This window comes from Gastrolobium bilobum, unplaced genomic scaffold (assembly GCF_033153095.1).
Source record: "Gastrolobium bilobum isolate Gb01-03AN ecotype WA unplaced genomic scaffold, APGP_CSIRO_Gbil_v1 utg5188, whole genome shotgun sequence".
In the NCBI taxonomy this organism is placed as follows: Eukaryota; Viridiplantae; Streptophyta; class Magnoliopsida; order Fabales; family Fabaceae; genus Gastrolobium; species Gastrolobium bilobum.
This window is the reverse complement of record NW_026899969.1, coordinates 681698-709115: the sequence shown is the minus strand read 5'-3', so window position 1 is coordinate 709115 and position 27418 is coordinate 681698. Positions and strand designations below refer to the sequence as shown.

Sequence of the window (27418 nt, the reverse complement as noted above, 5' to 3'; positions counted from 1 at the left end):
AACCAGAAAGGTAAGTATCAAATATAATTGACTTGTTAATTTTTTTGATAAAACATGATGAATTTTATATAACTATGAACAGTATGCAGATACATCCTTTACAAGAATATCGTAGCAACATCCTCTTTTACCCTCTCTCGCCTTACTCTTGAAGAATTGTAATAAAAAGAAATTCTGAATGTAATAAATTACAAACCTCGTGTGGAAAAATTTCTCTAATGATGTTTTATCATATTCAATGGAAAACATGAGCAGCGTAGTACTCGCTCTCATTAAAAGCAGGTCTTAGATTTTCTAAACTCATGAACTCCAGGGGAAAAGAAACAAGATAACCCCTCACTGAAGCTAATCTCTCCAAGGGGTCGATGTACTCTCCACCTCTATTATGATCACTTTCTAACTTTTTTGGGGCTATTCCTAAATCAATGGTTGTATGACCTATTTTTTCTTTCCAAAAAGCTACGCTTTGTCTGAAAGAAAATCTGCAGAATTGGAAAGTTTTAGAAAGCATGTTAGGGTTAGAGATAATGAACGAAGGAAGATTGCCACATACCTGGTGTGTATCAGATCATTAGGTACGCAAGAAAAGACATCCTGGTAAATTGTAGTGTTTGTCTGTAAAATGAGTCCAGGAACAATTATCAGTGTTCTCATTACAGTTAATTTCTTATGGTCAGTTTGGTATGGAAGTAAAAATCGGGTTAAAAGTTAAAAAAAAAAAAAAAAAAATGGGGTTAAAGGTTCATGAATCAATTTTTTTGTTTTGGGTACGTGATTCATGAATAAATTTTAGGGATTAACATTTCTTGAGAGACAGAATTATCTCGCAAATTTGAGAAGAAGAAAAATCAGAATTTTTAGGTAAAATTCATGATATAAAAAGAAAGTAAAATTTCTAAAATATCATTTTTTTTCCTAAACTCCAAGATGATATTATTTTGGAATTTCAAGAGATAATTTTATCTCCCGGTTGCCTGGAGAAACACTTTTTCCTAAATAAACTTGTTCTCCAATTCATGAATTTTTCATACTCATTTCTACACCCATACTAAACAAACTCTTACATGTATCCATATAGCAGATGTGGCTTCTTGTTTTTCTGGTCCAAAATAGGAAGGAATTTATTGTGCTAAGATGGCAGGGCTAAATTGTTTACAAAACTAAACAGATAAAACCTGTAACATACAAACATATATCCTTAAATTAAACTACTAAATTATAAAGCTATTTGATTAACTCCACAAGGGGATTGGGCTAATGGGTAATCTGACCACAGAGGGATACTCCTCCTGAAGTATCCAACTCTAAAAGGACACTCAAGAGAGTATACTAGTAACTGCAAAATTATATCATTGTCGATTTGTCGTTAAGTTGAGGACCTAGGACGACCAAAGGTTATGGTAGATAGATGATACAAATTCTATTGTTCATTTTGTGTGTGAGAGTGCATTTTGATGTTTTTATTTTTTATTTTAAAACGTTTCAATATATATTTTTTGCCTTCTCTATTTGCTGTTCTATTGGAGTTTAAAACTTTACTTGTATACTCTCCCAGTGTTCCGGAATCAGTCTGCCACCATTGGGAGAGTATCCAACTCTAACAGCATTAGTTTTTGTATTGAAATGGTTACTTTACATGACATAAGAACAAGTTCCAACCCCTGACCTGACTCTTTGAACCCCAAAACATCTTTTCCCGCTAACCAGCCTCTGTCAAGGCTGGATCTTTACCCTCAACTTTTTCAATCGTAAACACAAGGACAAGGTCAGCCTCAGAAAATCTAAATCCAACTATCCAGAATCGTCGTCGCCAGAATCAGTCTGTCACTTCTATATGCATGTGAATCCCATGCGCCACTCCTTTGCGGGTGCATGTAGCTCACGTGCCACCTTCCCATTGTCGTAAGAAGTTTCCACCACTCGGGTTCAGTTCGTCAGCTCCTCTTGGTCTTGTTTGGGGGGTCTTCCAATCTATATCTTTTTGTTTGGATAGTGGGTGTGTTGTTCACCCTTTGTTTTCCTTATATAAAGGACTCTCAGTCACTTCTTTTGCTCGTCCAGCCTCTGTGAAGACTCAATTCATTCTCATTCTGCTGCCTATGCATATCCAAAGGCATGGATGTGGTGTTGTGAGCTTTGTTTTGGCTTTTATATTGCATTGGTGTTGCTCTTCCAGTTTATGAGTTGATTGCGGGTTGATAAATTTCTGGTTTTAGTAAGATTTTATTCAGATCTGTTTGGAGCAATTTTGGTGTGGATTCGGTATTTTCTTTCAAGCCCAGTTTAGTTCTGAGGGTTGCTTGAAGTCGGAGAGGCAACTATGGCCTCAAGTTCAAGTACTCCTTCTTATTACAAAGGTTCTCAGTTATCAGAAGTAACAAATCCATCTCATAATGTCCTTTTGGTTAAACCTTTTGTTACTATTTCAGAGATAGAGTTCAAGGAGTATCTCCAAATGAAGGCAGCCAAACAAACTCGGACCTCTACTACCGGTGTTGCTCGTATGAGTAATCCTATAGTTTGTGTTTCTAATATAGGTTATAATTCTACACAATGGATTCTTTATTGAGGTGCCTATGATCGTAATCGATCACTTTTTTCTTGTCTTTCTTCACCTGACTTTTCTCGTTTTGTCACCCTAGCTGATGGTTCTAAGGTGTCTGCCCAAGACATTAGTAATATTTCACCTATTGTTTCTATTTCATTAAAATCAGTCTTATTCATGCCTGGATGCCCTTTTAATTTGATTTCCTTAATTCAGTTTATGAGATCCCTCAATTGTTTAGTAACCTTTAATTCTGATTCTTTTGTCCTTCAGGACTGTGGTTTTCGACAAACGATTGGCATAGGACACGAGTTATATGGACTTTATTATCTCGAGAAAACACCACATCTGGTGTGTGCGACTACAAAATCTCCTAATCTCCTCCATCAACGTCTCAGTCATCCCAGTTTATCAAAACTTCAACACATGATTCCAATTCTTGCCAACTTAAAGTCTTTAAATATTGAGTCGTGTCAACTTGGGAAACATGTTCGGACTTCCTTTTCCAGTCATGTCAAGAGTCAAATTGAATCTAGTTTTTATCATTCATTATGATGTATGGGGTCCAAGTCATGTCTCCACACTCTCTAGTCTTAAGTATTTTGTTACCTTCATTGATCATTTCTCACATTGTATTTGGTTATTCTTAATGAAAGATAGTTCTAAGGTCTATTTCATATTCAAGTCTTTTTATATTGAAATTTCGAATCAGTTTGGTAAGTCCATTTAGATCTTACGAGGTGATAATGCAAAGGAATATTTTTCCACTGACTTTTCATCATTTATTTCTTCTCATGGTAATTTGCATCAACCTTCATGTCTGCACACTCTCAAACAAAATGGAGTGATTGAAAGAAAAATCGCCATCATATTGAAACAGCTCAAACATTGTTATTACAAGCCATGATCTTTCTTGTTCCTCCTCAGGGGATTGGATGTACTTGTTTTGTCCATGATCTTTCTCTAGGTAGTGATAATAAGTCTTGCTTGGATAATGGTGGAGATGCATGTAAAGGATAATTACTTATAGAAGAATTATTTTTTAAATAATGAGTTTTATGCCAGGAATTGTTTGCACTAAAGTAATTTTGTAAAGAGTATATCATTTTAAAGCTCCACCATCCATATAAACATCTTTTAAAAATAATAATAATAATTTGCTTTTTATATTCTTATCTGGTGCTGCAAGATATGTAGATAAATATTCAACTGATGACAATTCAAATTTGTAATAAACATATTAGTTGTTTTTTTTAATACCTTTGCTGTTGCCATCCAAATATCCCTGTAAGTAGACTCAATGACTGGGTCCATTATTTGATTGATCTGAGGAAAAACATAAAAAGAGTCCTTACAAATAAGCCACGTCAAGCAACTACTCTCCAAAGAATTGAAATTTACTAACCTCTCCTGCTCGGAGACCTAAATGCTCAGACCATAATGACAATCGGAGAGTCAAGGAGAACTTTCCTGCCTTCCAAGGCTTTCCATCCATAAAAGACCCAATCAACTCTCCATCTTCTATAATCATACCAATCTGAAATGCACATGTAACCACCATGTGGGACAATTAAGGGACCAATAGGTGATGCAAGAATTATGCACTCATATATCACTCAAAAAGTCAAATAAGAATTACGGAAATGAAGCAAATAGTAATCAAAAGAGAGATAAATTCAAGATAGAAATTTTAAGGGCGAGACAAAATAAGTTGGAAATAAGAATTTTGTAACAAAACCAAGAATAGAGTGATGCACGAGTCAATTGGAAATTGTTCTTTCATTTGCTACATATTTTAGATAAAAGGTATTGCCTTGAAATTTGTGAACAACATCAGATATAACAAGTTGGTAAGTTGGAGAAGGAAATTCAGAGTTATATTTGAACCACAATTGTTAAATGTGCATCTTTTCCCCCAAATTTTTCAATAAATATATGGAAATGGGATGAAGTATAAAAAGGTTACAACATGTTGATTGCCACGGTTCTAAAATATAAGCATTAGCACGGATGAAATGGAACACCTGTGAGGCTAAGACTCTGTTACGGCTGTAGATTCTTTAGAGCTTGAAACTTGCAAAATAGAAAGGGAGAATGAAACAAAATTGGGGAGTGGAAGAAAAAGATCTGTTTATTGATGAGAAAGACAAATGAACACAAGGGACACTTCTCTTGCCAAGGGGCACTCCGAGCACTCTCAACCTAATCTGATATTTGTCAAAAGCTGCTCCTAACACGGGCATTCCCCTTACATACATGTTATTAGCCTTCCCTATTAAGCTACTAACTATCTAATTGCTTCTAAGTACCCGGTCCCAATCTAAGGCCCTTTACAATCTCAGTCATAACAGACGCACTCAACGAAAATTGTTAGAGAGAGAGTATAGGTTAATAAAAAATGTTAAATCTCCAATCAAACTATAAAGCATATGCATGGGGAAAAAGGCTTGGAGCGGTACCTCAGAATCTCTGGAGCCAAGTAAACTCCTATCATTAATATTAGCAGATCCAATCAAACATGTACGATCATCAACAATCATGATTTTACTATGAACGTACACCTGCAATATGCATGTATGATTAAGTTGACTGTAACCACTCAAGTTTAAGACCATAAATGCAAAAGAATACCTGGCTGGTTGCCATAGGACCACCATTAAAGAGTCTACCATAGGACCTGAGGCCGTAGAAAGATATGTAATCATGCATTCTTGGACCAAGAAATTCATAAAGATTATGTAATATAGAATTCTGTCCTCTACAAATGGTTCGATACTGCCAATGCATTATGGCTCTCACAGATGCTGCACCACTATCATCCAGGCCCCCCTACATAACAGAGGAGTAAGTGCAACGTTCATGCATACATACATATTAACATAGTCTCTGTTGAAACAGATAGAAAATAATAATTAGAACCTGGAAGCCAGGCAGGAGAGGTATGACAATTATAACCCTAAAAGGTTTTTTATCATTGTAAGCTCGCATAATCCGTTGATATAAAGCTTCTAACACACGATTTCGTATTTTCTCATCTCTTGAAAGACCTGAGATAAAAAATTGATTCTGGACAAGTTGCCAAGGACAAAACAGAACAATCAGAACAAGGTATCAGAAGAACAGACTTAGGATGAGATACAAGAATAGGACAAGTCTTTAAGTATGAAATTAAGAGGGAGGGGAGGGCAGAATATGTAACATTACTTCAAAGCTGATTCATTTACATACGTGAAATGCAATACTCAATATATGTAAAATTTATATGTATATTGAGGCCATCATTGACAAAGGAAGAGGTTCAACTATAGTTAATAATTAATATCCCCCTTCTTAATGCAGGTGAAAAGAGAAAGTTTAATTTCGTTTCAATATAAATCATATGACAGCTTTCTCTTTTTATAATAAAATTAAAGACTAAGTGACTATCTTTCAAATGGAATATAGAAAAAATATACTTAAAAAAAAAAGTTTGTTTCCTTAAATGTAGGACTGGGTGTTAGTAGTGTTGTTAAAACGTCGAGTTGACTCGGTAGAAACGGTCGTTTCTACGTTTCTGGGTCCAACAACGTGTTGAAATGGAAACTGAGTTGATTCGGTTGAAATGACGGGTCAACTCCGTAAACTCAATTGACTTGGCGAGTTTATCAAGTCGACTCGGTATTGAAAAAAAAATCAGTTTTCCCCTACAGAACGTCCATTTTATGATGAAAACTGATCTACGAAATGGAACGCAGATACAGAAAATGGAAGCAAATCCAGCGAGAAAATGAACCCAATAGAAAAAAGAACTTTTATTATCGCTGAAATGGAAGCAGATCGAGATGACCCATTTGGTGAGAGAGAAAGAAGATGAAGCAGAAAGGGAGAGGGAGCACATGAGGAAATAGATATCTGAAAAGCACAAGACTTTGGTTTGGGAGAAGAGAGGGTGGGTGGGCAAAGGTAGCATATAGAGGAACAGTGACCAAATTGTCACGTTTTTTAAAAAAAATTGCCTAAATGCCACGCGAAAAGTACGTTTTACTAGACTGCCACGCGTTCAAGTTTGCTACTAGTCATAGTGAACTTGGTTAGGCCACGTGGCACATTCCCATTAGCGTATCAAGTTCGGTATCAGTCATAGCAAACTTAGTTCAGTCAGCTTTTTTCTTGCAAAATGTACACGTGTCAAGAAATCATAGGCGACGAAGTTCGCTATGACTGGTAGCGAACTTGGTACGCTAATGGGTATATGCCACATGGCCTAACCAAGTTTGCTATGACTGGCAACAAACTTGGACACGTGACAGTTTGGTAAAAAGTATTGTTTGCGTGGCATTTAGGGGAAAAATTTAGGAAAGTGTGGCATTTAGGTCACTGTTCCGCATATGGAGCTGGCACTGTCGTCTGTCACGCTTTACTTGGATGTCACTTTCTGCTGCTTTTCCTATTTTATTTTTTTTAAGCAATAAATAAATAAATAATTCAAGTGGTGACTTTTGATTAATGGCTGTTTGTTTTTCCGCCACGTAAAATAAGGAATATACAATATATAATAATGGAAAATAGAAGAATGGATCCGACAACGCGTAATGGCAAACTAAGAAATAAAAAAATGTTAAATATACAATGACACGTGGCTTGATGGCATGGATGATTCGGGAGTGAATGGATAGGATTATGGAATGACAAAAAAATATGATTGTCATGTCTTTATATTATAGGGTATTAATCTCCAGACACAAAGTTGTTATGCCCATCAATAAGGAAAATGATTGTCACTCACATGGATTTATATGTGTTGGATATTTAGTTTTTTTTGGTATGAAGTAGACTCTTACGTTTCGTTTACGTTTGACGATTTTACAATTCTGTTCATCCCTACCGTTTCTACATAGACTCTATGTTTTAACAATGGGTGTAAGTGATCTATCTATGTGGATACTTTTTAATGAAAGTTTTGTCCTTCCTAATGCATAGTAAAAACAAAGCATTGGGTTTTCAGGAAAATTAAAAATATATCGAATTGGGGAAACCCACTTCTATAACATGGAGGGTTTCATTTCTGTTATTGTGCTGCCAACCTTTTTTCTTTTCTCAGTAACATCTTTATCCTTCACCCAATCCTATGTGGCTTTCCAACGTCCAACTGATTGTTGGTCATCATCAAATCTACGACTAGAATTATTACAGAAACTGCATCCTTCCTTTCATCTAAAACCTAGGTGCTTAACATAGTAGGTTATTATATTGGTCATATCCATCAATTATCCTTATAAGTCACTTAGCTCATCGTGGACCCAGTAGCCTGGCTTCGGCACAGAAAAACTGGCTATTAAAAAGATAAAAAGGTGAATTTTCATTGTTAACAGAAGTTGAAAAATTATAATCCTTTAAGGTGTTAAAAGGAAGTATTTATCTAACAAAAAAATGTCACAAGGAAAAGCATTTGGGAACTCAGCAAGATGGTCGTGGCATCAGAAATTCGGGTTAAGTGCTGTCAAGCCCTTTCTATAATCAGCTTCCCATTTAAGTATGTGACATATGCAAGACGTATCAATGACACGACTAAAACTCATTCTGATGCAGGATAGACATTAAGTTCACAAGCAAGGAATGACGTCCAAAATCAGTTCAAGCAGCAAGAACGCAAGGCAACATAACATACGCCACATGTAAGTCAGCATAAAATGTAATCATCATCTTGAACAAGACCATCTAAAGATATCGAAGCCAAAGTCTGAGAGATGAGATATTCTGTAGGAACAGCCGAAACTATCCAAATCTTTTACAACAAGGGCACTACAGTTTCTTTATGAAATTCTAATATTTTAATTCAAGTAAATGTTACCCATGCTCCCTAGATGTTATTTTCCATCTAATCACAAGCTTCTAGGTCGTTTTATAATTAATAAAGCAAAACTACTTTTGGTATGATCATCTGCAAAGCCATCATTCTTCGTAAGTTGTATCCCATTCAGTGGAGATAGGATTAAAGAAAAGGGATAGTTTAATACCTCGATGTAGATAAAGTATTCTGCTTTCTCAATAAGAGAGCAATAAGCATTGTGGATGCTCTCTTCGGTTTGGCTTGTTCCAGCAGACCATTGACTGACACTCCTAATAACCTATCAATTAAAGGCTGTTTTAATAATAGAATCAGTGTAAACATATTAAGAGTACGAAAGTAACAAGTAAAAAAGGAATAAGATCTATAATGCATCCTCATGAAAACAACATTGCCTCGGAGATCTGCAATATCACTGACTTCCCATGGATTTTACGCTTTATGTTGCACAAAAAATTGTTCAATGTTAAGAGCTACCAGAAATTATTAGATTTCTATGAAACTCTTAATGAGATGACATAAAGAACATCACAGATAAAATTCATTGACACTACTTATTTGAGTAGGTCACTCACATTTGAGCACTGTGAGAACAACGCACCTGACAACGGCAGGAAACACGAGGACCAACTTGCCCCGATTCATCTGCAAAACCTCCATGATTACCACGCTCTGGTGTTTTCCACCATTCTGGATCTATACTTTGTATATCAACATGAGACACTCTATCTAAAGACATTTTCCCTTGATAATCCACACCATCAAGATTGTCTACAAAAGGCTTCATTGGTGTTTCTGGACCTACTGGTTCAATTTTGGCCTTCCAGAATGAATAGAGAAGACCACTGCTGACCCTGCTCGGCAGGTCAAGGTGATGTGAAAAGGAGCTTAATCCATTAAATTTTTGGTCTCCTTCAGAAGTATCTAGCCCACCAGACTCCTGAGGCAAAAGTAGAGGAATATCTTGGGATGATGAGGAAAAGGAATCTTCCCTCTTGATGGCTCTATAATTGTCAGTATTCTTGCTTTCAATCTGCACCTCTCTGCTGCTTCCCATGTAATGTGGAATAACCATATGATGCCGAGGAATAAGTAATGGTATTGCTTGCTCATTTGGAGCTTTGTTCCTCTGATGGGGAAAAGAAAAGACATTATTTCCAATCAGGAGTTTAGGAACAGAATGCATAGATACTCTGATGCAATTAGGGACAAAGTTTAACCTTAGCATAATTCCATCTTTGAACAAAGTGCCTCGTTATGTCACGACAAGGTGGCCCCCAAAGAGCACAATGAACATCGTGCCAAGGCATACGAGGATATTTTCCACGTTCCAATTCATCTTTCATTGTATCTTCCCACGAATTTGGTTCAGATTCCCTGTCAAAATCGAACATGAATCCATGAATTACATCCAACAACACAAGTACACAACAATAGTTTGTGACCAAGTACTGATGAACAATATACCTTAATACACACCATGTTCAAAACCTACCATACCATATGGTTTTGTTAGTCATAACATGCCTCTGCTAATACAAAAGTGAGAAGTGAATTATATAAAACATCCAAGTGAATTTGAATAGGCAACTACTCTATTAACTCAAACAAGACCGCCAGCTGACTTAGAACCTATGAGACATGCACTTAATGGAACACACACGTTCAGTATTAAGGACTGCAATCTGATGAATTATTTAAAACCCTATTCCCATACCATACTTCTCAGATTATGATTCCAGTTTATAAAATGGAAAGATTGTTATGATTTTATTTTCTATATATGCATAAGGCTTACCTAGGGTTATAATAGTCCTTTCCAGGCCAAATCAGAGGAGGGGAATCCCCCACTTTATGTTCACATGTGTCATAACGACCAAAGCACAAATCCAGTCCTCCAATAAAGCAAATCTGGTGATCAACAATGACAAGTTTTTCATGGTGCGACCTGTATATAAACAAGAGCATATATCAGAAACCATAAATTTGTAGTATTATTATTTTCTAAAAAAATAACACTTAAGTTTTGGGAAATTTGCATACCACAGGTAAACACCAGTAGAAAAGTGGTCAGGATAACGCAATACCCTCACATTCTCATGAATGCTAAGAAGCTTTTTCATGCTATAAAAACTGTTGATTTTCAAAGCAAGTGCCACCTCTTTGTATAGAAGAATGTAAATCTGCATTTGTTTGAAACAAAAAGCATTCATGCAATCCGGACACCTCTCTGGAAATAAAATATTAGAGTAAATATCTTTTTTGGTCCTCAGCAAATTTCACGATACCCGCTTTAGTCCCTAGCAAATAAAAAGGTTATTCGTGGTCCCTAAGAAATTCAAAATGGACCCATTTAGTTGAAATCGTGGTCCCTCACAAATTCAAAAAAGACCAACACTAGTTCCTCAAAAGGACTAAAATGGGTCCAATTTGAATTTCTTAGGGACTACGAATAGCCTTTTTATTTGCTAGGGACTAAAGCGGACATCGTAAAATTTGTTGAGAACCGAAAAGGATATTTACTCTTAATATTAAAACATGCATCATCCCTGTGGCATTCAGACAACTGAGAACCTTCATAATAAGAACTTGTTCATCTCATAGACTGATGAACTACGATGCAATAAAATTAATTAAGTCCTCATTGTGGCTTCTCTTCAATTCTGATATGGAAAACTGTTAGAATTAGCATCTATGTCAGAAGAATAGTGTTTTATGACAGAAATATATTGTCAACTGTAATTATGATCATTGATGTTAGCTAGGGATAAGGTTGAAAGTTAGCAACTGAGTACTAATTAGCACCTTCATTGATTGCAATCAAACTATAAATAAGATATCTGTGTGCAGCCTAGATACCCACAAGTTCTCTCAAACGCCCTCTCTTAGTCTCTTTCAACAAAAACAGTTCTAGAAAACTAACTTCTGCCACAGCCAGGGTTACACATGACTAATGATGCATCGAATAATAAAAAACATTCTGTTCCCTTTGTTCTGCCTGGAAAGAGAAGATCAATAAGAGACTTTGTTGAACCTTCTTAAGAAAGCTGCAGTCCTGTCCTATGCAATTCAAAGATTCAAAAAGTTTATAATCCCTCCCTAAGAACTCAAGAAGCATGGACATTGACATGCACATGAGACATGAAACAGACACAGGGATATTGTGTCACTGCAAAATTGTGACATTAGGATTTAAGTGGCTGACTTGGACATGAATATTTTTAGTTTCCATGCTTCATAAATATAGCAATGACTAAGGGGGGGAAAACAGACAAAGAAAGCATTTAGGAATAATTACAGCTTATGGGTAGTTGTTCCTGCAAAAGATAAAATGTTGGAGAGGCTCGGAATTTCCGAGATATACAATTATAGGGATTAGAGTGAATGGGCCTGTTTGAAATCTATTTTCAAAAACAGTTTTTTTAATTTTCTTAACAAAAAAAAAAAAAAAATCTCTTTGATAATAGTAAAAATAATTCTAAAAATTATATCTGTTTTTTAGTTTTTAGAATCAAATTTAGATAACATATTCAAGTTGTTTCTGTTTTCTATTTTAACTTTTAATTTTCAAAAATAAAAATAGAAAACACTCGTTTCGTTGACTATTCTACACTTGAAATAAAAGGGTATTTGAAATATTATTGAATCGTATTTGAATCTGTACATAGGGGTCTCTATTTATAGAGACTCCTTGACCTAATTTTGACCTAATGGGCTTGGCCCAATATACAAGTAACTGACTAAATAAATACAAATAAATGACTACATAATTAATAATAAATGACTACATAATTACTAATAAATGACTACATAATTACTATTTACAACACTCCCCCTCAAGCTGAGGAATAGATATTTATCATTCTCAGCTTGCTAGCAAGTTCTTGAAATCTATCTGAAGGAAGCCCCTTTGTCAATAGATCAGCTAATTGACGCTCAGTGGGAATGTATGGAGTGGTAATCAACCCGCTATCAAGTTTCTCTTTGATGAAATGGCGGTCGACCTCAATATGTTTAGTCCGATTATGTTGAACTGGATTATGAGCTATACAAATAGCGGACTTATTATCACATAGCAGCTTCATAGGTCCCTCACATTTTATTTTTAGATCATCAAGTACAATTTTCAGCCACAGTAACTCACGAATGCCTTGAGCCATAGCTCGAAATTCAGCTTCTGCACTTGATCTGGCGACCACATCTTGTTTCTTACTTCTCCATGTCACCAAGTTACCACAAAGAAACATGCAATAACCAGTGGTAGAACGACGGTCAGTCACGGATCCAGCATAATCAGCATCTGTGTAGACTTCTAAAGATAGATTGTCATCACGTCGCAATAACAACCCTTTACCAGGAGTACCTTTCAGATACTGAAGAATTCTCTCTACTGCCTGCATATGTTTCTCCTTTGGATCGTGCATAAACTGACTGACAACACTAACAGCATAAGCTAAGTCTGGTCTAGTATGGGCCAAATATATCAATTTCCCAACTAGCCGTTGATATTGTCCTTTATCAACTGGAGGACTCTCCTCTTCATAGCCCATCTTGTGATTCTGCTCAATAGGAGTATTAGAGGGTTTACACCCGAGCTTTCCTGCTTCTTTGAGAAGATCAAGAACATATTTCCTCTGGCTGATAAAGATTCCTTTGCTCGAATGAGCTACTTCTATCCCTAGGAAATATCTCAGTTTCCCAAGGTCTTTGACTTCAAACTCAGAGGCAAGCCGTGTTTGCAGAATCTGTCTCTCCACAAAATCATCACCTGTGATAATAATATCATCAACATATACAAGGAGCACAGTAAGCTTCCCATTTTGGGAGTGCTTGAAAAAAAGAGTGTGATCTCCTTGACTTTGTTTATATCCTAAGGTCATCATAACTTTAGTAAACTTTCCAAACCAGGCACGAGGTGACTGCTTCAATCCATACAAGGCCTTTTTTAATTTACAAACTTTATTTTCTCCCTTCACAGAATCAAAACCAGGCGGAATTTCCATGTAGACTTCTTCTTCTAACTCACCATTGAGGAAAGCATTCTTCACATCAAATTGGTTTATATCCCAATTGTAATGGGCAGCAAGAGATAACAAAACTCTCACCATATTCATCTTTGCAACTGGAGCAAATGTTTCTTCATAATCAATGCCATAGGTTTGAGAGTAACCTTTGGCAACTAATCGAGCTTTGTATCTCTCAAGAGTTCCATCAGAATTATATTTCAGGGCATAAACCCATCTGCACCCTACTGCTTTCTTTCCAGTAGGTCTATCAATAACCTCCCATGTTTTATTTTTCTCCAATGCATTCATCTCCTCTTGCATGGCTTAAGCCCAATTCCTATATTTCAAGGCTTCATGTACTGATTTTGGGATTGCAATAGAGTCTAGTGCTGAAACAAAGCTTTTGTGCTGCACAGAAAGATTAGCAGAGGAAACAAACTGGGAGATAGGGTATTGAGTACAAGAGGGACAGGAGGGACAAGATTTCTTGGGACAAGCTCTTTTTCCTTTTCTAAGAGCAATGGGTAAATCATCAGAATCAGTAGTAATGGGTAAGTCATCAGAAGTATTAACATCATGATCAGAAATATGAGATTCAGGACTTACCAGTGGTTTAGACGATTGAGGTTTCTGCTGAGACAATGTGGGTTGTTTCCTTCTTTCAGGTGTCATAATCTTTCGTATCTCTGGTGTACTTGGTGTATCAATCACAGGATAATCCGTCACAGGAGGATTACTCACAAGAGGATCAGACACAGGAGGAACAGACAAAGGAGAAACAGACACAGGAGGAACAAGACCAGGTGGAGGATACACTGACATAGGTAAAGGAGTAGACACTGATGATTCAAACTCAAAGAAGGGAGGTGATGAGATTTCTGGTGAAGGATTCTCCCCCTGAAGACGAGGACCTTGGAAAAAGGACTTAGATTCCTGAAATGTAACATCCATAGAAACAAAAAATTTCCTACTACTAGGGTGATAGCACTTGTAGCCCTTCTTATCAGGAACATAACCAAGAAAAACACATTTAATAGCCCTAGGGTCCAACTTACTGCGATGATGTTTATGAACATGAACAAAAGCAACACACCCAAACACTCGTGGAGGAAGACTCATCATAGTTGGAATAGAAGGGAAAAAAGAAGTCATAGAGTGAATAGGACTTACATGGTCAAGTACCCGAGTGGGTAAAGGGTTGATCAAGAATGCTGCAGTAAGAATAGCATCTCCCCAATAGTATTTGGGTACATGTGTCTGAAACATTAATGCACGAGCCACTTCAAGAAGGTGACGATTTTTTCTTTCAGCAACCCCATTCTGTTGGGGGTGTCAACACAAGTAAGTTCATGAATCATACCGTTATTTCTTATAAATTGGGAAAAGCTATGATTAACATATTCAGTACCATTATCTGTTCTTAGTCTCTTGAGTTTTTTACCAAACTGGGTCTCAATCATTTTATAAAATTGAAAGAACAGTTGTGGTACCTCAGACTTTTCACGCATTAAGTACACCCAAGTTACACGAGTGCAATCATCAATAAAAGAAACAAACCATCTATTTCCAGAACCATGAGGGACTTTAGAGGGACCCCAAACATCAGAATGAATAAGATCAAACGGTTCAACACTCTTAGTAATACTAGAAGGAAAAGACACACGATGATGCTTAGCAAATTCACAAACATCACAATGAAAAGACTCAACAGATTTAGACAAAAACAATGACGGAAATAAAGATTTGGGTAAACTAAATGGAGGATGACCTAAGCGCTTATGATGAAGCCAAATCAAAGAATCAGCAGTTGATTGACCATGAGACATCAAGATGTGATTTGTTACTTTATTTGCAGGAGATTGTGACACCAGATAGTACAACCCACCTTGCTCTTTAGCACTACCAATCTTCTTCCCCGTGGCGAGATCCTGAAAAACACAATGGGTAGGATAGAAGGTTACAGTACAATTCAAATCTTTTGTAATTTTATGAATAGAAAGAAGATTCGTGGAGAGTTTAGGAACATGAAGAACATCCTTAAGATGTAAGGACTGTTGTAAGTTTATGTCACCAGATCCCGCAACTGATGTATGAGAGCCATCAGCTACGGCTATTGTATGAGTTCCAATGGTAGGATGATAAGAGGTAAAGGAGTCAGCACAACAAGCCATATGATTAGTAGCACCAGAATCAACAACCCAAGAATGTTTAAAATCATTACATGAAGAAAGGAAAGAATAAGTTTTGGAGCTCATACCAGTCATAGTCAAAGCACTAGTATCAGATGACTTACTCATAGAATCAAGAATGGTTCGGAGCCGTTCCAACTCATCTGGACGAAATGCAGGTTAGGTCTTATTAGGTGTAGGAGTTATTTCAGAGGAAGTAAAATGCGCTTGACCACGCAACTTTGCCATCTTTTCTAAGACAAATTGCTTTCCATAAAGGCGAAAGCATAAATCCTTGATATGACCTGTTCTTTTACAATAAGAACACCATCGATCATCTCTCTTAGGTCTAGAAGAGGTACCATCATAAAATTTTGAAAAAAAACTCCTTTGAGAAGAGGCCATACTGCACAGAAAATGGTCAAAGAAAAGCTCCAAGAAGCCAAAAAATCACAAATAAATACCAAACGATGTCCGATCAAAGAGAGGAGCACAGATCCAGAAAGAGGATGAAGGGAAGATCAAGATCGCGGTGGTCCGATCCGGAAAAATGATCTCACGCGCCGCCACGCGCCGATGAGATTGGCTGCGCGTGGGCTTCACTCGCGGTTGAAGGGGCGGCGCGTGTGGGCGCGTGCGGTGGCCGTCCGGTCTGAAATTTCTGGAGCAACGTCGTCCAGTGAGCGCGGTTCTTTCTGGGTCTGTTCGGAGTTGAAAAACCACCGGGAAAGGGTCCAATTGTGATGAACAGATGCTGTCTTGTGATGAAGAATAATGGAGACGATGAACAGTAACACAGATCCAGTATAACAGAGATCTTCTCGGTCCAAGAGGTCCCGGAAAAAAAAAAAATTCGGTGGCGGCTGATGGCAGCGAGAGACAAAAAGAATAAAAGGTTCTTGTTCTAAAGACAATAGGCGCGGAAGCAGAGCCCTCAGGATCGAGAGTTTTGATACCAACTTGAAATAAAAGGGTATTTGAAATATTATTGAATCGTATTTGAATCTGTACATAGGGGTCTCTATTTATAGAGACTTCTTGACCTAATTTTGACCTAATGGGCTTGGCCCAATATACAAGTAACGGACTAAATAAATACAAATAAATGACTACATAATTACTAATAAATGACTACATAATTACTATTTACAACATCTACAAAATAATTTTAAGAACAAAAAAAGAAGAACACGATCAAGGGTTTGTATGATGGTCTGTATTATTGTATTTTGATTTTTTTTTTTCTTAAAACTGTTTTGTAAAATAGTCATTGAAACAGTTGTTTTCTGTGTTTGTTTTTTTTAAAGTTAAAAGTCAAAACACAAAAGAAAAATAACTCAAGACATGTTTTCTAAATTTGATTCTAAAAACAAAAAAATAATTACAATTTTTAAATAATTTTTTTACAAAACAAACCTTATCAAATGGGTTTTTTTATTAGTAAAATCATTTCTGCAGCCGCTATACGTACAACAACGACATGTGTATGGTTATGATTCCCCATATTTAATGCTTTTATTTTATATATGGTTATGATTCCCAGCATTTAATACTTTCACGTATATATATGGCAAGTATTTGATTGTTGCACGTACAACAGCTGCAGAAATGTATACTCTTTTTTTATTTTTTTTGTTCCGAAAACCAAAAACTAATTTTAGAAATAGTATTCAATTATCCAATTGCTTTGTTTCCTTTTTTAGTTCTTCTATTTGGCTATATAGGTGGTGTTTGGTTGGGGGTATCTAAAAGGATGTCTATGCAAGTGAAAGTGGGAAAGTTAAACACCAATGTTTGGTACAAGGTTTCTTTCAATTTCCCCATCTATTAGATTTAGATAGCTTTCAACATTTTGTAGTAGAAACAAGGGAAAATCACTATTAGGAAAGACAAATTGGATGTGGTATTTCAAACTTAGCCAGGGAAATGAAGGATTGACAAATGACATCAGACCATAATACCCTCATGTAAAAAGAAACTGCATATGATTATAGCCAGCAAATGATTATGGCCAGCAAATACAGAAACTGCAAAAACTTCTGTAAAAAGAAAACAAGAAACAATAAACATTCTATAAAAATTAATAAGGTCCCAAGTACATATGATTATGGCCAGCAAATACAAATAAGTTTGAAACTTGAAAATTCACCCAGAAACAACAACAATTACAGAATTTATTCACCAAATGAGGTTCTGCAAATCAACATGGAAATTGGAAATCCTAACTTACAGCAATGATTATAGCCCTAAGAAATTATTAGGAGTCGACAACAAATTGATTCACAAATCTTCAAATTTCAGAGTTTTGTTGCAGGTGATTTTCTCCACCACCGAGAGTTGCAGAGACAGAACGAGAAAGAGAGGAAGGAGAGCATGAGTGCGTTTCACAAATAATGAGAGTTCCTAGTATCTTCAAACTAGATCGAACGGCTTGTTTTGGTTTAGACCAAACACCTTTCACTTTTATCATGGGGTTATATTTGTAATTATATCCCTTTTACCCATCAATATTTTATCCTCAACCAAACATAGATTTTTAAATTTTTTATCAATTTGTCTGGTAATATTTGGCCCAACCGAACAACTTTTTTTTAACTTTTCTACCTAACTCACTTTCCAACCATTTTCCTATCAATTACATTTTCCTAGTATTTAAAAAATTTTTCCTCAATCAAATGCCCCCATAGTGTAATTTGACTAATGAAATGGATTATTCTCCATGCTCAGATTATACTCCGACTATATAAAATATTACTAGTTATTAAAATAGAAAACCAATACATATAAAATAACTGAAATCCAACATCTTACTAAAAACCTTGAAGGGTTGTACATATTTTACAATTCAAACAACTCAATAACATAAGTAATTCAAAACTGTTTTTTATGGAAGCATTTCGTGTATATATGGTAGAAGCAAGTAGGAGCAATCTTAGGAGCTAATTTAGGATCGTATATCTGTATAATCAGGATTGAATCATTGTAATTAATACTATTACTAACATATATAAAGATCTTGTGCGGACTGTCCAGTCCAGCCACGCAATTTATCCCTAATCAGATTGTTCTTAGAATTCTTTAATTTGAGTAAAAGTAACAACGATCTATTTAATAAAATTGGCAAGGTATTGTAAAGGGGATGACAGACAGATTTGACATTAAAGGTTACCTGAACCCCTTGCTTAGCTTTTTCTTCCAGCAAATTATCAAGCCTTGATGTAGCATGAGTGTGAAAAGGACGTTGTAGATACAGTTCTGGGCACACCCACCAGCCACAAATAAATATCTGCATGAGTCTCTTAAATCATTGAACAGAAACTCAAAAACAATAATTATTTTCTGTTTTAAAAAATTATTATGTATGAAAGTGGCCTTGAATGTTCTGGCATTGAGTAAGCAAACCTCTGATTTTGCATCCTTAATTGAAGAAGCAATGGCCTCAAATGCAGCTCGTCCATCTATAAACCACTGAGCCTGACAACCATCTTCGATTAAGCCTCTTGGAGGAGCAAAAGAACCATAGCGGTGGGGATGACACCATCCTTCAGAACGCCTAAGTCCAGCATCATTAATTGCAGCAACCCAATCTTTAACTTTACCACTACTTTTCACTCTAACATTAATGCTCCGGTTTCCACAAATGACCTAAAGTATTTAGTAAGGTGTTAAAAAGCCATCTTCCTCTGAAGATATTTACCAGACATCTGATAACATCCACTAATCAGTTAATAAATCATAAGGGATAGTGATCCAGCAAAGAGATAATATAAATTGGCATTATATCTTTTAAGAAACAGCTGACAAGACTATGAAGCAACAATAGAAATAGAAGAGCACCCTTCTCACATTGAATGAATGGCGTAAAGGATTCCGTTCCTTTGTTTCCTTTGCTACTAGAGGACCATGCCCAATCCCATCTGAGGTAGGTAGTACATCAAAAACAATAATGTCTAAAGGTTGCACATCAAAAGGATCTGCCAGCAATGCCAAGAATCCAGGTTTTAGTACAGCCCAAACCTGCATACAGAAGACAAACCAAATCTAACAAAAGCTGCTCAAAATAATTAAAATGATACCACTAATGCTTCATGTTATAAAATGCCATATTGTTAGGCGAATTCCAAGACAAGGTAAGTAATAAAAATGCTTAATTAAATAAGTCTTTTGGTTTTCTCTGCTTTTTGTTTTCACATTTTGCATATGTCTACTGAGTTTGTTTATCTGATCAGTTTTGGTGAGATAAAGGACATGCCGACATGAGCAACACTTTCATTCACAAATTTATCATTCTAGAAATTAAAAAAAAACAGTGATATCTCTATCTAGCAATACTTAGCTACATTTAGGTATAAAGCTATGCACAAGCTTATTACTAGTGCCTTCAAACATATCCTGTTAAACTACCATTTTTGCATATAATTGCACCCTTGTAGAGAAGGTCCCGGACAAGGTTATCAATTGTGGGCAATCTCGCAATGGTAGCAGGTAGCAGACGGTGGCAGCTACGGGCCGCACCGCAATGCAACAAGTAGCTGTTGCTTCGCAGTGCTATTACACCGCAATAGAGAAATGGCATGAGTTTCCAACCTTGCCCTCGTTTTAAATTTCCAGCAGACCTTTTTTTATGGGCTTTATGGTCTTTTAACCGGGTTTTTATTCTAAATCCCTGAACCCGTTCTCTCCACTCTTGCTTCTCTTGTCTCTTCACTCTCTCTCTCTCTCTCTCTCGTCTCTTTTAATAGTTGGTGGAGAGGTATTTATGATACTTTTCTACTTTCTTTTTTACCTTAGCCTATTGCTGTTGATGAATTTATGTTCACTTTGTTAAGCTCTGCAAAGTTCACCAGCACTAGTCCATTTAATTATGAATGAATGTCTTTATTTTTTAGCATTTATATGTGTGGCGTGTGCTATATCTAGATTCTATTCCGTTATATCCACATTGTAAGTTACTAATGCATATATGACTTCCTACATAGTGCATAAGTGTTTCTCTTTTGTACACACATTGTACAAAAGAAAATTATCCTCACCCCTATCCTCGTTAGTTGGAATTTAATGGGGAGTAGTTTACACACATTGTAAGTTAACAATGCTAGTGTTTGAGTGATGTCTTATGCCATATAGTTGTCACATGTTTAAGAATGAATGTATATATGACTTCCTACATAGTGCATAAGTGTTTCTCTTTTGTACACACATTGTACAAGAGAAAATTATCCTCACCCCTATCCTCGTTAGTTGGAATTTAATGGGGAGTAGTTTACACACATTGTAAGTTAACAATGCTAGTGTTTGAGTGATGTCTTATGCCATATAGTTGTCATATGTTTAAGAATGAATGTATATATGACTTCCTACATGGTGCATAAATGTTGCATGCAGAATATTTTGCTTAACATGTAGCAAGAGAATGCAAGACAAGTGAAGCATATTTTCCAGCATCAAAAGCAAGATTTTGTTACCTTTTGCCAGTTATCATTACAACAACTAAAACAGTCTGACATACAACACTTTCTGGAATCATCATCCTTTGCAATTTTAGCCAGATGCATCACCATCACGTATTCTTCCTTCAGCTTAGAGCCATATTCTGGTGAAAAAGATAACTTTGATACCTCCAAAAACTTGCAAACCTACAGCATGCAATTGTGTAACAGTACCATAAATGCAACAAGAAATACAACAGACAATATCAAACAATCAACAAACAGCTAGTAACAGCATGAGCTTTGACTAAAAACAAATGTCTTACAGGTTCTAAGGTTCAAATCATATAAGATGTACTACGTGTAGTGGCTTAAACTCAATTAAACTTGAGCCTAATAGAGGAAATGGCCAAAAAAAGAAAAAAGAGGAACCGCAAACATGCTAGCCTTGTTTGAAACTGATTCTCTCTAAGTTAGTTATCAGGTTACATGGTGAAGCATTCCCAGCAAAATCCGATTTTAAATAACAAAGCCTTCCTTCTTTTTTCTTTCTTAAACTCAATTAAACTTGAGTCTAATGGAGGAAATGTCCAAAAAAAGAAAAAATAGGAACCACAAACATGCTAGCCTTGTTTGAAACTGATTCTCTCTGAGTTACTTATCAGGTAACATGGTGAAGCATTCCCTACAAAATCCGATTTTAAATAACAAAGCCTTCCACTATGTTTCTTATTTTGGTGGGGGCGGGGGGGGGTTAATGAGGAGTTACAAGGGAACACCCACTCCTTACCAAGTTAGTGACCAGCAGGCCAAAGTTAATTTTTTTACTTTGTATTGTTAGGTTGGAACCACGTATCATGTACTCAAAAAAGAGGGGGGAAACTTCCATTTTATTGTTTTGAACGACTGAGATATATGTATAATATCCAAGTCAAGCTTCTGCTTCTTATCTGAGAGAAAGCACACTTCTTATTATAACAAAGCTTCTGTTTTAGGAAAATATAGAAAGCAACTTCATCTCATCAAATAGATTTGGAAGGCATGTGCACGTTCTAATATCCATTCGTTCTTATAGATGGTATTGCTGATAACATAATATTTTGTGTTTAAATCTTAAAAAAGTACACTGGTCATCTGCTTATTCATTCCTCAGTAGCAAAGAATACTTCAGAATGTGGTTCTCCAACTTTTGGGATATGAAATGGGTATGCTAAACCCATTAAGGATTTTTTAAATGGATTAAGGGTGAGGATTTCAGTCCTTATCTAGTTTTCCATCCCGTTTAATGTTCATATGTGGCAAGAGATAAATAATAAGCATTTTCAGAATAAGAAAAATCGGTGCAGGAGATTAAGAGGAAATTCAGAGTCTGTTGTCTCATTTCTTAATTCTTCTTTCTAATAAAGTGGGACTTTTGTAGAGTTTGAAGATTCTTTAGAAGCCCATATGCCTTTGCCTATTCTTCACTGCATGTGTTTCTTTCCCAAGGCAGTGTGCCATGTTCAGGTTGTATTTGACCTTCACAAGCACGCATGCAGTGTGTTGGCAAATTTGTAAGTTTTTATTTATCAATCATTCAATCAATAAAAGTATAAAATTAAAATCCAAAATCTAGATACATGAATGCTAGAGTAAAGAAAGACATACAATTCAATTTTTTCATTTTTCTTTTTCCTATCGTAGGACTGTCTAATATGAAATATCAACTGATTTTGAATAATTAAAGAAGTATGCAATAACTGAATGAATAAATCCTCGCTATTACGTGTTAAGCAATTCGCATAAGCATTATATTCACTATACTTGGATCTGTAAACCTTGCAATCAAGGTCCCACTGCAAACAAGTATAACAACTAGCATAGTCAGCCTGAGATTGATGCTATTTGATCCTCTGGCTGGTCCAGTCAACCATCAAAATTCGGATTATCAAAAACCATAAAATCAATCATGCACTGGTCAACTTAAGATTACTAAGCACAGTTCACATAGTTGAACTGGTTTTTTTTTCGTAAAATTATTTTGAACATTTTCACTAGACTGATTATTCGGTTCCCAATTTATAACCAAAGCTCAATCTTTTTCTTCTTTATGTGTCCAAGGTGAGACAAATAAGAATTTGTAATGCAACAAAAGTTTGGCTTCCTATTTTCAAGTTTGAACCTCAATTTATAATATATATATATATACATACATATATATATATATATATATATATATATATATATATATATATATGTATGTATGTATGTATATATATATGAAACCCTGGTTTGAACCCAGTTGAACCTCAAAATCTTAAACCTCTTTTTTTACAGGTTCAATTACAGGTCTGATTTTGAAAACATTGACATTAAACCAGAATATAAGATGTACTACTTAAACATGTCTATTGACATACTCGAACCACGACAATGAATCAATGACTGTGTATAAAAGAATAACTTCTATAATGATAAACATCTATTTTCAGAAGTGCACGCACAGAGCATACCTCTGGAGAGTTAACAATACTGATATTTCCCAAAAAGTGATTCAGATACCCTTGCATAGCAATCTTTGCCCTGCCTGATATTGAATGTTGTCTTCCTAAGGCTGGCCGCATAATTGGTAGAGCAGCACTAGATGGAACATCTCTGGACCAAAAACCAACTCATAAGCAATTATGGCCACAGAATACATAAGTTGCAGTTCAAAGAGTACATAAATATAAGATGCTTGTTGGGGGGGGGGGTCACCTGTCTTTAGCACTCTCATCATGATTATATAAAGGAATGCTTTCATCATCAGCTTCATCATCATCTTGCAACATAGGAGTCTGATCTCCTATTCCTATATTTTGAAGCCATTCTTTAACCTTTAACATAAAATTACATCAAAATCCGAATTTTGAGCGATAAACAAGGATATCATAAAAAAAAAAATTATAAATGTTGTAAAGAACTACTTCAATCCAAAACCTTAAGGTGTTGGATGAGAGTCTTTTTGATGATTTATATTATTCTCTAACACACCCCTTGACGAGCCCTTTAGGCTAGAAGCATGAATATTGCACAGGTCCAATTTAAAGAACCACTTCAATCCAAAACTTTAAATATTCTTCAACCCAAAACCTTGTAGTCACTTGAGCTCTGATACCATGTAAAAAACCACTTCAACCCAAAACCTTAAGGTGTTAGGTGATGGCCTTTTTAATGATTTATATTATTCTCTAACAAATGTATAAAAGCATTTATACATAAGCAACCAACCAAAAATCCGTATAAATAACAATGCTTAACACATACTTGTTCTTGCTTCTCATGAATCTCCTCAATGAAGGCGCGTTTCTTTAATGTAAAATGCAAATAAATTACTTGAGAAGCTTTCTTCACCAGCTGCCACTTGAACTGGAAGGAAAAATGAGATATATTAATATTAAAGTACACTCCTGTGGGAAGGCAGATTGAAGTAAATAAATAAAATCAAATCATTATCTATCGAAAGAGGAAACAAGTTTAAAATGGGAATATTTTAAATTAAGGAAGCTAAAACACACGGAGAAGGATATACTCACCACCAAAAAAGTTTATTATCTTTACAACTAATTTAATCACGTTGATTTCTGTCAATCTAACGTTATAATTTATTAAGAATAATAATTAATTAATAAATGCGATCCAATAATTTCCAATAAATTATAACCGTTAAATTGATGGAATTCAAGGATGATTAGGTTGGTTATAAAGGTGTTAAAAAAATTTTTGTGGTAAATATCTGTCTCAGAATATACATACGGGAAAGTGGTAGTTTGGATAATTCAGAAGAGTTGCATTATGCATTTATTTTGTTGAAGTAAACTTTGTGGTTAATTTTCCTAATATTTACATCCACGTTGATAGAGTGTAACTGTAAAGCAAAAAGCTGTTTATAATGAAGAGAGAAATGGTATTATGGTACCTGTTTGTAATGAAACTCAATAGTGTATTTGAGGAGCATGGGGCTGATATCGGCGGCGTCTGGACGAGAGACGGAGACAATGGTGGCTTCCGGCAACTCATCGAAAATCCGAGATGACTCAACCCGGAATGATGTTGACGGCTCCGATTGCATTTGATCGTAGTCGCAAAATAACGGCTCCGCCACCATTCCGATTTGGAAGTTGGCTTAGCAGAATGCATGAATCAAATCACGATTTTAATATTTTAATAATAGGTTGCGGTTGAAACGAAGAACGGCGACGAATTTGCAATACTTTGAATCTTTCTCTTGCCGTTGCGAGCCAATAGCTTATGATAAATATTCACATTTTTCTTTTCTTTTCTTTTTGTAAATATATAATACATTAATACTGTATTGCATTTGAAGAGGTTGACGATAAATGATTTCAGGGCTTGCACATATTTTAATTCGGCATGCATTCTCTAGCACTGGCCGGCTGTACCTAAACTAAATTAATGTCAATGGTTCCAAGAAACAAATTCCCTTCCTTCGATCTGCTATTGATGAATAACAATTATATCATATTCAAGCTTTCATAATGTAACTCTTTAAATTAAAGGGTTATATTTCTCTTACGATGAATAAGAAAAACAAATTTTTTATATATATAAAAAAAAGATAGATATCATCTCTATTTTTTCTTTTTTTTTCTTATGTGTAGGTATCACTTATAAATTTATTTCTATTAGATTAGATAATTATTTTCCTATAATATAATAATATTATTTCCCTTAAATTAAATAATCCAATTTTATTTACCATAGAAAAAGACAAGGGGCAAATTGAATGCTTCGAAGCAAATTGGATAACAATGACAGCTAGACGATGATCTCATAGTTGCCCTGATCTTGGGCCCCGAATTGTCATCGCCAAAAAGTACCAGAAGCTTAACCTGTCATTGAAACTGGTATTAGCACATCCATAAGTATGACGATATAAAAACGACATATGGATTATGTTATTGCGCTTTTCCTCCTTAATGTTATCAAGGTCCAATGTTAGTGAATCGGGCTGAAGAAACTTAAAGAGCTTGGAATTCAAGTAACTCTAATATTCACTTTCGATATTTTAGAACTTTTTCTCCTCCCATATATAAGTATTAGTTGTGGGATGGAAGTAAGGATAACTTGAGAGACATTTTTGAGAGTTTTGTGAAATGAACTTAAAGTTTTGATTTTGAGAGCACCTTTAGGGATAAGTTTAAGTGTTAGACCTCCTTAGGAAAGTTTTAAAGAATACCACCACCTTAGGATAGTTTGAGAAAATATTACCATTGTAGGTAAGGTTTGAGTGTACCACCATTTATTGGTAATGTTTGATCTCTTGTAACTTATTATTTTCAAAGTGAAAGTTTGATTTTGAACTAGGGTTTTGTGGGTTTTTTACTTCTTCACATTGAAGAAGGTTTTCTCACATTAAAATCTGTTTGTGTTCATTTTCTTTCTCTCCTTTATATTTTTTTGTTTCTGCTGCGTATAGGCCGACTTCTCTGATAGCCGAGCTCTGAGCTTGACGTTTGACTTCTACAAAGGCTTCCTATACGAGATTAAGGGACCGAGTTCATCCCAACAGTGGTATCAAAGCTCGAGTTCGATGAGTTCTGAAGGAGACGAGATGGAGACCAGTGGAATTTCGCATGATGGAGACATGTTCAAGTTGACCTCAGACAACTTCACTTACTAGAGACCTATGATGGAAGACCATCTTTATTGCAAAGACTTATATGTGTCCATCGTCCTTGAAGAGAGGCCTGAAGGCAAAACTGAGAAGTAATGGGAGATCCTGAGTCGAAAGGCGATCGCCACGATCAGGAAATACATTGACAAAAGCCTCTTTGAACACGTGACTGATTTCACGAATGCATACGAGTTATAGACGGAGTTGGAGTCCCTAATTTAGAATAAGACTCCCAAGAACAAAGCACACCTGTTTCGTCGACTTGTGAAACTCGAGTACAAGGACGGTATAAGCATAATTGAACACCTCAACACCTACAAAGGTATTACGAAACAGCTGTTTAAAGCTAAGATGAAGATAAATGACTTGATGTAGGTGTTGTTGCTGTTGAGCTCACTACTAGAAACGTGGGATACTCTAGCAGTGACATTGAGTAACTCGGCTCCTGATGGAAAATTAAAGATGGATGTCGTGTCAAACAACCTCCTAAATAAGGAATCCAGGTGAAGGGAACGAGGTGTAACCAGCACATCTGAGGCAAGCAGGACCAATAATAGAGGAAAGTCTGACGCTCGTGGTTATAGCAAGAGTCGGGATCATGACGGACGAGATAAGTTCAGAGAGCGATCAAGATCGAAATAGGAATTGAAGTGCTTCTACTGTGGGAAGTCCGGTCACAAGAAACTGGACTGCAAGACTCTGCAGAAAGATTAGAAGAACGACATTGTGAAGGCTGATCAGATTATTCTGAAGAAGAAAGAAGACAAGAGCACTATTGTGGAGGTTG

The 27418-nt window shown here is 35.9% G+C and overlaps 1 protein-coding gene across 1 annotated transcript; it reads right to left on the bottom strand.

Moving 5' to 3' along the window:
* Positions 1-142: 142 nt before the first annotated feature.
* Positions 143-25101, bottom strand: LOC133294483 (phospholipase D zeta 1-like). Its single transcript, XM_061493163.1, has 20 exons — positions 24913-25101; positions 24261-24362; positions 23712-23830; positions 23468-23609; positions 21012-21182; positions 19393-19563; positions 18949-19191; positions 18716-18832; positions 10416-10555; positions 10171-10320; positions 9593-9749; positions 8974-9501; positions 8542-8652; positions 5465-5611; positions 5177-5374; positions 5005-5106; positions 3951-4082; positions 3806-3871; positions 554-615; positions 143-482 (listed from the first exon to the last, which is right to left on the bottom strand). Exons 1-20 carry the CDS (start codon positions 25099-25101, stop codon positions 236-238), a joined length of 3294 nt encoding a protein of 1097 aa, XP_061349147.1. The 3' UTR covers positions 143-235.
* Positions 25102-27418: the final 2317 nt, after the last annotated feature.